This window comes from Pteropus alecto, unplaced genomic scaffold, assembly GCF_000325575.1.
Source record: "Pteropus alecto unplaced genomic scaffold, ASM32557v1 scaffold42, whole genome shotgun sequence".
NCBI classification, from domain to species: domain Eukaryota; kingdom Metazoa; phylum Chordata; class Mammalia; order Chiroptera; family Pteropodidae; genus Pteropus; species Pteropus alecto.
The window spans coordinates 10,857,444-10,868,715 of NW_006434825.1; the positions used below are offsets into that span (position 1 = coordinate 10,857,444).

The following is an 11,272-nucleotide window of genomic DNA, read 5'->3' on the forward strand; positions in this document are numbered from 1 at the left end:
TAGGTCCACTCTTAGGAAAGCAGATAGGTAGTTTCGGGGTGAGCCAGATGCTGGCCATTGGTAAGTGCAAACCCAAATCAGAGGTTTACCAAGGAAACTGGTTATTTACAGTTCCTGGGGGTTAGGCCTGAGGAGACCTGGGTTCCAATGGGTTTCTTCTAGGAGAGAGTGGGGTTAGAAAGAGCAGCAGGAGACACACCCAGTAGCCGAGGTCAACCACTTGAGATAGTCTGGGATCACTGACAGGCAGTCCCTGGGTTCTGCACATACCCAGTCAAGCCTCTGAGATCCTTGACCTCAGAACACCAATATGCTGCCATTTTCCATTTGTCTCCTCCACCCCAGCTAAGAGAAAAGAAAATGCCTGGCAGGGGGCAGGGGCAGGGGCAGGATCAGGCTCGGGCATAGTGACCACTCCCAGGTGCTTAAGAAGAAGCTGGTGGTTCACACCAGAAACGACACACTCACCAGAGGATTATGGCCACGGACATTTCTCCACTTGGGGACAGGCTCTGGTAACACCTGAAAGGAAAGAAAACATCAGAGAGCTGCTGTTCCTCAGTTCTGAGCTCTGTGAAAGTGTGTAAGTGTTGGTGGGGGAGGGAAGAGAGAGGATAAAGGTTTGGGTGCCTGAGGTGAGCCAAAATAGTTGTGCAACCCCCTGCGTGAGGCCACAACTCCATCCAAACATGGCTTCCTCATGTGACTCCAGAAATGACCTGAGAACAACTTTATCCATCCCTTTATATAAGTATACGCACATGCCACCTCTCCAGCTGCCTTAGGAACTCCCTGAGAATAAGGCAAATTCTCTTAATACTTCCTCCATGTGCTCCATCCCAGCCCTTACTGCCCACTACATCTGGCTGGGCAGAGAGGTGAGAGGAGCCAAAAGAAAAGCTACTTCAAGCACTTTATGCTATGTCTTAAATCTCAGCCACTTGGCTTGAAAGTTTTCCCATGACCTTGGCAACCTGCTCTGCCTCTGTTTCCTCTCTGTTCTCTGCACTGAGCACACCGACAGTTAAGAGTCATGTTTCTTTACACACTCCTTAAACAGTTGTACAGATAAGTACTAGAAATGATTTACATGGTATTCTTGGGCCAAGGCTTTGAGAGTACCCAAATCCATCTGAGGACCTTCAAGTGCATGTGAGCAGGTACCAAGAGACCAAAGGAAAGCAAAGCAAAAAATCCTTGAAGAGTAACCTTCCCCTACCTTTTACACCCCTGTGCCTTTGCTCATGCTAGTCCTCCTGCCCAGTAGCCCACCTCATCTCATTTCACACTGAATTTTGTTACACAGAAAATTCCTATACATCCTTCAACATCCAGTTCAAATATCCCTTCCTCTGTGAATCGTTCCCTGCCCCTCCCAACGCCCCTCTCCTTCTTCTGGGTCTTCAGCTCTCCATTCCTGTCCCCTGAGAAGCACATGCTGCACCACTCAGGCCCACCAGAAGCTGGGTCACAGGCAGCTTTGACCTGTGTTCATCTGTGGCACAAACGCTTACTGAGCACCCACTGTGCCAGGTGCCATGCTAGGCACCACGGATACAGCAAGAGCAAACCACTCCAGCACTACTTTCATGGAATGTTAAACTTACTGGAAGAAGAAGACATTAATCAGATCATCACAGAAATCAACATATATTTTCAAACTCCAAGAAGCAGTATTAAATAGGGGTACAGAGAAGCCAGAAGAATCTATATCAGGGATGGAAACCTAGTTGGGGATGTCAGAGAGCACTGAGCTGAGATTGGAAAGCTGAGTGGTTTTCCTAAAGCCAGCAAAGCCCCTTCATGCCATAGAACGAAAATAGGATATGGCCCCTGACCCTCAGTTTCCTCCTCTGCAGCTGAAATAATAATAGTACTTATCTCATAGGGACTATGCTTATAAGGATGAAATCAATTAGGTAATATAATGAAGCCTCGATACAGTGCCTGGTATATAGTAGTCCCTTCATTAGACATTAACTAATTATTGTTGTTGTTGTTCATTGGCTCCAGGGTCTTAAGTGAGAATACAAGTACAGATGACCCTTCAATAACATCGGTTTACACTTCACAGGTCCACTTACACACATTTTTTTCAGTAAATACCTGTCCTGTTTTCAATATGTGGTTGGAAGTGTGCAGATGTGGAGAGCTGACTGTATGCACAATCCATGCCATTTTATATAGGGGACCTGAGTATCTGCAGATTTTGGTGTCCGTGGGGGGTCTTGGACCCGATCCCCTACAGATACTGAGGATAATAGTTAAGTTTTGGGGGAGTCGAAAGTTATACACAATTTTTGACTGCATGGGCTCAGCAACCCTAACTTCCATATTGTTCAAGAGTCAACTGTACTTCTAAAGTGCCGCTGAGAGTTACGCCACTTAGGATGGGTGTAGTGGGAGTCCCCAAGATCCCTGCCTCCCCAGGTTCAGTGACTCACTAGGACTAAGAGGACACAGCATATGGTCGTACTCAGAGCTAAGACTTATTACAGTGAGAAAATACGAAGCAAAATCAACAAAGAAAAAGGGCACATGGAGAAAAGTCTGGAGAAAACCAGCACAAGCTTCCAAGGGGCCTCTCCCAAGGGAGTCACACAGGACACACTCAATTCCCCCAGTAGCAAGCTGTAACAACACGTGAAATTGCATCTACCAGGGAAGCTGGCCTGAGCCTGGAAGTTCAGGGATTTTGTCAGGGCTCAGTCAGGTAGGCAGCCTCCACCTGACACATAAGAAAATCTAGACTCCCACAAAGGAAGATGTCACCAGATTTAACCATACTGTTTGTACCGTTTGGGCACAGAGAGCTACTTTATCAGTTATGAAATGGTGGGAACTCTCCCAAAATCTAAGTTCCTACATGCCAGCCAAGGGACAACCTTGCAAACTAGCCTCTAAGGATAGCAGCGCAGGTCAGCGATGTTAACTCTTTTCTGAACAGCAGAACATGAACACAAACAAGACAAGGGCTAACTTTTTATTATTTTTATCAAACCATATATATTTTTCACAGAAGTAAAAACAGGAAAGAAGGAAAGGAAATGACCCTAAAGGTATGGAAATTATAGGATCTGCAATAACAAAAAAAGAGCCATAAACAGAAAAGATTACACCACTAAAATCTGCAAGGAAGAAGGGTCAGGGTCTTGGTGTAGAAACAATTCTTAAACATCTGTGAGATTATTTTTAGTGACTGGGCTGTAAATAAACTAGAAATCATGTTAACTGGCTACACATAGTAATACTCCCCTGATATCTCAGATGTGTCATAGTCATGCTTAATAGTCTGACTTCTTTCCCATGTAGAAACTTCCTAACCAGACTGTGGGGAGCTCTATACCTGCACTATTCAAAACAGTGGCCATAAGCCACATGCGGCTTTTACGAATTTCAGTGTGACTAGTCCAAATTGAGATATGCTGTAAATATAAAATACACTCCAGACTTCAAAGACTTAGTATAAAAAGCAGAATACAAAATAGCTCGCTGATGATTTTTATACTGACTACCTGTTGATATGATAATATCTGGAATATATTATGTTAGATAACATGTTCTTTTTGGTTTTTTAGGGAGCTATTAGAAATTTTACATTCTATATGTGGCTTGCATTTGCAACTCACATTATATTTCTATTAGACAGGGATGGTCTATACCCCCTACATATTAATCTGTCATGCTTTTCCAGGTTCCTTCAAACCTGGAGTGGAGGCCGTACCTCAATGTCTGTTGTGTTGGCAAAGAATTCCAGGCATGTTGTCTTCCCACTTGCAATATTGCCCTCCACACAGACCTGGCAAAAGACAAATGCATGTTAGAACCAGAAATTGAGCACCTAGGGGAATAGCGGGAAGAAGTTCTAGGGGAGGGCTCAAGTGAACAGCATAATTGGTTCAGTCTAAGACTTCAATATGTACACAAAAATCCCTCCGCAGGAAACCCCCAAGGTCCTGCTGTTAGTATAACAAACAAATTGACCCTCCCCTTCGGTGGTAGGCTCCAGGCCCACTGATGGTAACCACCAGACCACTGACCTCCAAGATGGAGGTTACATCAACCCCTAGACCATATACAGTTTGCCCTTGGCCACCCTAGCTCTACCATTCCCTGGCTCACAACCCCTCAGACTATTAGATTTTTGGCCTGAGTGTCCTGCCTTCTTAACCAGAGCCTAATGGCTTTGAGGCTGGGAAGCATGTAAATGTTATCTAGAACAGGGGTCCCTAACCCCCGGGCTGCAGACTGGTACTGGTCCGTGGCCTGTTAGGAACTGGGCCGCACAGCAGGAGGTGAGCAGCACCGAGTGAGGGAAGATTTGTCTGTATCTGCAGCTGCTCCCCAGAGCTAGCATCACTGCCTCAACTCCACCTCAGATCATCAGGCATTAGATTCTCACAAGAGAAGCAGTCCCTGGTGCCAAAAGGTTGGGGACCACTGATCTAGAACCTATGTTACCAGATCACAAGAGGAAATGGGCAGTTCTGCATAAGTAAGAAGATAAACTGCTTCATGCATAAAAACATGCTCAGCCATGGACTGGAAGGTATTAGGACAGAAGGACTTGGTTGAGCATCTTGTTGCAGGCCAGGCCCTAAGATGTGTAACATACACCATTACTGCATTTAACCTCACCAGAACCTGACAAGTGGGTTCTAACATTTTCACAGAAGAGAAAAATGAGGCTTGAAGAAGGAAATTAAAGCAGGGAGAATATGGTGAACCTACACTCTTCTCACACTAACTGCACTGGTGGAAGAGGTCTCATGGCACTGGAGAGAGGGGTCACAGACAGCCATCTGGGATCTATCTATAGCAAAAACCAAGGAGCCTCTCACAAGTTCTTCACTGTAGAGAAAGAAAGCATTAGAAGCAGTGGTTTTCAATCTTGTATATGTGGCTAGGATCACCTGGGAGCTTTGAAAAATCTATACAAGGAAGCCACAACGCAGGCCAATTACAGCACGATCTCTCAGGTGGGACTCGGGTCTCAGGACCTCGTAAACCTCTCCAGGTGATTTCAATGTGCAGGAAGACTGAGCACTATTGGTCCATAGACACTGGCTTCAGAAGCACCAGAGGAGCACCCAGGCCCTCTGGGTTGGAGCCCTCGAACCTGCTGCCCAGTGATTCTGACAAGGCTCTGCTCAGCCAGGCACTGCTGGTTCCAGCAGATCACAAGAAGAAATGGGCAGTTCCATATAAGACAGACTGGCCTTTGAGAACACGTGTAAGACATATCTGGGGCACACACAGTCAGAGAAGGACCCATTCTGCTGCACAATGAACTTTACACCCAGGTTGGAAGCACCCAGAGAAATGTGGGCCACTTAGGTGACTTGCCCAAGGTGCTGGGCCGAGATGAGGAAAGAGCTGGAACATCCAGGCCTGGTAGACAGCTCTTCATGACCCCAGTGGAGCCTCAGTAACACTCTCCATAAAACATGGCATCACAATAGGCTGTCTCGCCTTGAGAGACCCACTATAAACTCTGTCAGTTGGTTATTAAGGTTTTCTCCTAGATCCTAAAGAGTATCCAAAAGAGCTGAACAATCACACATCAACAGATGCCAAGCCACCCTCCAACCCTGGCTCCATGCCAGCTCACTCCTTCCGAACTCAAAACTACAAAATGAACTCAAGGGAGTGAGCAAAAGGGAAATCCCATTAGGGCACTAGTGGATTTGATTTTTTATTGCTGTTCTTTAAAAGAAACAAATTCTCCTCTGCCTAAACATTTAAAAAGAGCTCAACCAAGTATTACTCTGCAGACTCTTTCTTTCCTGTTCACTGCAAGTAACATGTTCGGATGAGACCTTCTTCTAAAAATACTTGTTCCAGTTCCCACCATGAAATCCTGAAAGTTGGTAAATCTAAGGCCTTTGATTAACAACTGGTTTTCTTGGTGCAGAAGGCAAGCATGAAGAACCTCACAATGTTCCCCTGTCAAGGATGGAAGAAAGAGGAGCTAAGCAAAGAAAGTCTTTCTTTAAAGTGATGTCTAAAAATATTATAAGAGGAGTGCATGCCCACTGAAGAAAATAGAAAAAAAATCATAAAGTAATAATCCACTAGTAAGAGATAATAATATCATTAAATTTCAGCATATTTCAGGCAAGTACTATTTCCTATACACATTTCTCATCTTTGAGAGTCTTTCAACTGCTCATTGAACACCTATTATGTGCCAGATACTGTGGACTCAGAAACCAGTCTCACTACCCACAGAGCTCACAATGAGTGTGAGGATGGGGAGGAGAGTAACAGCAGATTACAAGAAAAGATGTTCACCATGCTGTGGGAACACGTGGTGGGCGTGAATGACCACTCTGTGATGTGCCAAAGTTTACCTCCACTTTCCTCAGCTATTAGACCTTAATTCCAACTGCCCATGATTATAATTATCACTGCAATACACCACCTAGCCTTATTTTTAAATAAAAACATTTAATATTCTGAAAATAGAAGTTAAGCATTCTCACAGTAGGAAATACAGAGAATTAAAAGAATAAAATAAAAATCACTCATAATTCCAAATAAGCACCATTTAGATTTTTAATCAGAACCCAGCTCTCCAGAGGAAAACAGGTTCAGATGCCAAAGACCCCACCAGAAGAACCAAAATATATATTGTTCTATTAAAGATTCTGAGAAATCTTCAGTAAAAAGGATACTTGCCCAAGTATTCAACAACTGGTAAATAGATAAACAAGTGTGGTACATCCACACAATGGAACACTATTTGGCCAAAAAAAAAAAAAATTGGTGGACACCCAAAAGGGAAACCTATTTGGCCAAAAAAAAAAAAAAAAAAAAAGGAATGAAATATTGGTACATGCTACAACATGGATAAACCTTGAAGACATTATGCTAAGTGAAAGAAGCCAGACCCAAAAGACCAAATGCTATATGATTCCATTTTATAGGAAACGTTCAGAAAAGAAGGCAAACTCATAGAGAGGAAGTAGATTAGCAGTTGCCTAAGGCTGAGGGAGTGACTGCAAATAGGCATGTGGTTTCTTTTCCTAGTGACAGAAATAATCTAAATTAGACTGTGGTGATGTTGCACAACTCTGTAAACTTACTAAAATTCACTGAATTGTACACTTAAAATTAGTAAATTTGACAGTATGTAAATTAAAATCAATAAAGCTGTTTTTTAAAAAAAGAACCCAGTTTAATTTCATTTAGCATTCAAAGAATTAAGACTCCTTATCCCCCAGATTCTCTCTCCCTTTCTCATACACACCCACAGTTAACATATCCCAACTTTCCCTTAACCAAACTGGCAATTTCTACATTAACAATTTGTAGTATTTCTTTTTTTCCTCTATGGACAGTTTATACAGTATTTCATTTGGATCATACTTTACATTTTTTTATCCTTTTTTTCACCTCTCACATAATGAGTACCTTCCCAGGTCATTAAATATTTTTCAAAAACAGGATTTTGAATAGCTGAATAATATTCCATCATATAAAATAACCCATGGCCTCTGCGGTGGGAATCTGAGGCCCAGGGATGGAGGCAGACTTTTCTATCCCTGAAGAACTTTTTGTATATGTTTTTTACTAGGTGCATATATTCCCTCACTCCCCTCTTCAAAAAAAAAAATAATAATAAATACACACACATTATCCTACACTGGATGGTACACATAAAAGAGACTTACCACTAACTTTTTCTCTTTTTCATTTTCTTTATCTACAAAAAGAAAAAAATCAATTTTTAAACTTTTTTAAATGATTCACTGTTATACTAATTTGCTAAACCACCACAAAGACAGTAATTTTTGTGTTTGTTCCCTAACCAAAAAATGTTTTCCAATGATACCTGGAACCTTCGATGCGTAGAGGCAGACCCACTACAGCTGTCTACCTTTGTGGGACACTATGCCACTGCTGCCTGGGTCCGTTTGGCACACCGGGGCCCCAAGTGTGCTCAATTTTTTTTAACTTATTATCCTTTCCATTTTCCACACATTTTATATTTATGAGCCTCACAGATGGGTGTCGGGCAAGTTAAAACGCCTCCACTCACAACACCGGGGTAAGCAATGGGTTCGGCCCAGGACTGACATCTCAGCCCACCCACAGCACAGGTGATTTTGAGGTGCAACTTTACAGCCCAAGGCCAAAGAACGCCAGAAGTTGGCTATAACAGCGGTTCCCATGTCTGAAGGGGAGGATCTCCACTCCCTGTGGGAAAGAGAGGGCACCGAGCCTCAAACACCCGCCACTCGCAGGGGGCTGGTTACTTGCAGCTCCCAACCTGTCTCCCCCAAGGCCAAATGAATCAAACCAGGAGTGGAACAGGGTACTGAAGCAGCCCCCGCGCATGGGAAGTGGGGTTCTTTCAGCGTATTAGAAGATTTCCGAGCTCCGAACAGACCTGGAGCCCCAGGGACCCACCCACTTGCTGCTGGCTCACTTCTGGGGTACCAGCCAATGGCCGTCCCCGCCCCTCCCCTCAGCCACTGGGAGGAAATCCTGGTGCCTTGGAGGAGTTTCAGGTGCAGGCGGGTGCCCGGAGACGAGGGAGGGAAGTGGGATGGACCCCGCTGAGCGCTAAGACCCGGGCCTCATCCTGCAGCCAGTGAAGTGAGATGGAGAGATGCGTTACCCGGAGGCCAGATCCGGCGCTGCACCCCCCGCGGCCCTGGGCCTAAGGCAGGGATCCCGGGCCCCTGGCGGCGCAGCGTTCGGAGAGCCCAGCTCCGCAGCGGCCGCAGAAACATGGTCCAGCGGACGGATCCGGCGCGTGCAGACTTCTTTCCTGTGCGAGTCAAAATGAGTCGGCGCGAGAGCGGCGCGAGCGCAGCCCCGCGGCCCGGTAGCGTCAGCACGCCGCCTCCTTCACGGCGCCGGCCTAGCCCTGGCGCCTGCTGGGGCCGTGCTTTAAAGAGACCCCGTCACATTTCACACTCCCACAGGGAAAACAAAGGCGAAGGGTTCGCGTTTGCGGCCAGGAAATCTTCCTGCTAACGGGATACAGGCAGAATGAACCCATGATTTGGCAAGACTAGGGGGTGGATGGATGGCCAATAATACCAGCAACAGATTGGTATTATTGTAGATGACTTCATTGAGCACCTGTTCTATCTAGGCAGCTGATGTCATTTATATTCCCCACCAACCCTGTCAGTGGATATTGTCACTCCCAATCTCAGAGCTGAGCTGATCCTCAGAAATTTAGGTAACTTGTTTAAATAATCAGAAGCATTCATTACGGAACGGAGCTGGAATTCAAGCCCAGCTCTCTTACTCCACAGCCTGTGCTCTCTGTCCTCTGAACTTGGACATATCCAGAGTCTGGACTACAGAAATACTGGATCCCTTAGGAAAGTGTTAAAAAAAAAAAAAAAGAAAAAAAAAAAGAATCCTAAAATTTGTATGGAACTATAAAAGACTGAATTAGCCAAAGCAATCCTGAGAAAGAAAAAGTTCCCTGATTGATTTCAAACTAATAATACAAAGCTATAGTAATCAAGACTGTATGGTACTGGCATGAAAACAGACACATAGATCAATGGAAAAGAACAGAGAACCCAGAAATAAACCCATGTATATATGGTGAATTAATTTATGACAAAGGTGGCAAGAATATGAAATGAGAAAAAGACAATAAATGAGTTAGGAAAACTGAACAGCTACATGGACAAAAATGAAACTGGACCACTATCTTATACCATATAGAAAAATAAATTCGAAATGGATTAAAGACTTGAATGTTAGACCTGAAACCACAAAACTCCAAGAAGAAAACACAGGCAATAACCTCTTGGACATCTGTCTTGGTAGAATTTTCTTGGACCAGTCTCTTCAGGCAAGGACAACAAAAGCAAAAAAATAAATAAATAAAAAAACTTTAATGTGATTACATCAGACAATGTATTTGCACAGTGAAGGAAACCATCAACAAAATGACAAGGCAACCTACTGAATGGAAAAATATATTTGCAAATAATACATCCAATAAGGGGTTACTATCCAAGAAATATAAAGAACTTAAACAACTTAACATCAAAAAAAACAACCTAATTTAAAAATGGGCAGAGGACCTGAATACACATTTCCCAAAGAAGAGATACAGATGGCCAACAGGCACGTGAAAAGATGCTCAACATCACTGATCATCGGGGAAATGTAAATCAAAACCACAATGAAATATCACCTTGCACCTGTCAGAATGGCTATTATCAAAAAGACAAAAAAGTAACAAGTATTGGTGAGGATGTAGAGAAAAGGAAACCCATGTACATTGCTGGTGGGAATGTAAAATGCTGCAGCCACTATGAAAAATAGTATAGAGACTTTCTCAAAAAATTAAAAATAGAACTAACATATGATCTAGCAATTCCACTTCTAAGTATTTATATGAAAAAGGAAACCAAAAACATTAATTTGAAAAGATATATGCACCCCTATGTTCATTGCAGCATCATTTACAATAACCAAAGTGTGGAAGCAACCTAAGTGTCCATTGATAGATGAATAGTTAAAGAAGATATGGCATGTGTGTATATACATACATGTATATACATTAGAATATTACTAAGCCATGAAAAAGAATGCAATATTGCCATTTGCGACAACATGAAAGGACCTACAGGATATTATGATAAGTGAAGTAAACTGGACACAGAAAAACAAATACTATTTAATTTCACTTACATATGGAATCTAAAAAGCAAAACAAATGAACAAACAAAACAGAATCGAAACAGGCTCATAGATATAGAAAACAAACTGGTAGTTACCAGAGGGTGGATAAAATAGGTGAAGGGTATTAAGAGGTAGAAACTTCCAGTTACAAAATAAATAAGTCATGGGGATGTAACGTACAGCATAGGGAATGTAGTTAATAATATTGTAATAATTTTAATGGTGACAGTTGGTTCTTAGACTTAGTATGGGGATCATTTCATAATGTATATAAATATTGAATCACTATGATGTATACCTGAAATTAATAGGATATTATATGTTGATTATATGTCAATAAAACAGAAACAAGACAACAGATGCAAAACAGAGTTGCTTATGCTACTAAGTTCCATATCACCAACCACAGCTTAGGTTATAGTTTTGGCTCTCTCAGAAATGGTTTCTTAAAATAGTCAATCAGGAATCGCTTGATCAGCAAGGTAATCTGCCTGATAGATCCCTCCCATCCCCTAAAGGAAAGTAACCCTTGCAATAACCAGCCAACTTTTGCCTAGTATAACTTCCTTGTTCCTGCTCCCTTTTGCATATAAAAGTCTTTCAT

General features: G+C 42.9%; 1 protein-coding gene across 1 annotated transcript in view; it reads right to left on the reverse strand.

The window, feature by feature from the left end:
* Positions 1 to 8,820, reverse strand: part of TK2 (thymidine kinase 2, mitochondrial) — a 23,378-nt gene extending 14,558 nt beyond the window's left edge. Inside the window, exons 1-4 of the mRNA XM_006909728.3 lie at positions 8,627 to 8,820; positions 7,677 to 7,708; positions 3,725 to 3,799; positions 469 to 522 (exon numbers count right to left, since the gene is read on the reverse strand). Coding sequence (XP_006909790.1) covers positions 469 to 522; positions 3,725 to 3,799; positions 7,677 to 7,708; positions 8,627 to 8,741 — 276 coding nt within the window. The 5' untranslated portion in view covers positions 8,742 to 8,820. The remainder of the gene's footprint in view (positions 1 to 468; positions 523 to 3,724; positions 3,800 to 7,676; positions 7,709 to 8,626) is intronic.
* Positions 8,821 to 11,272: the final 2,452 nt, after the last annotated feature.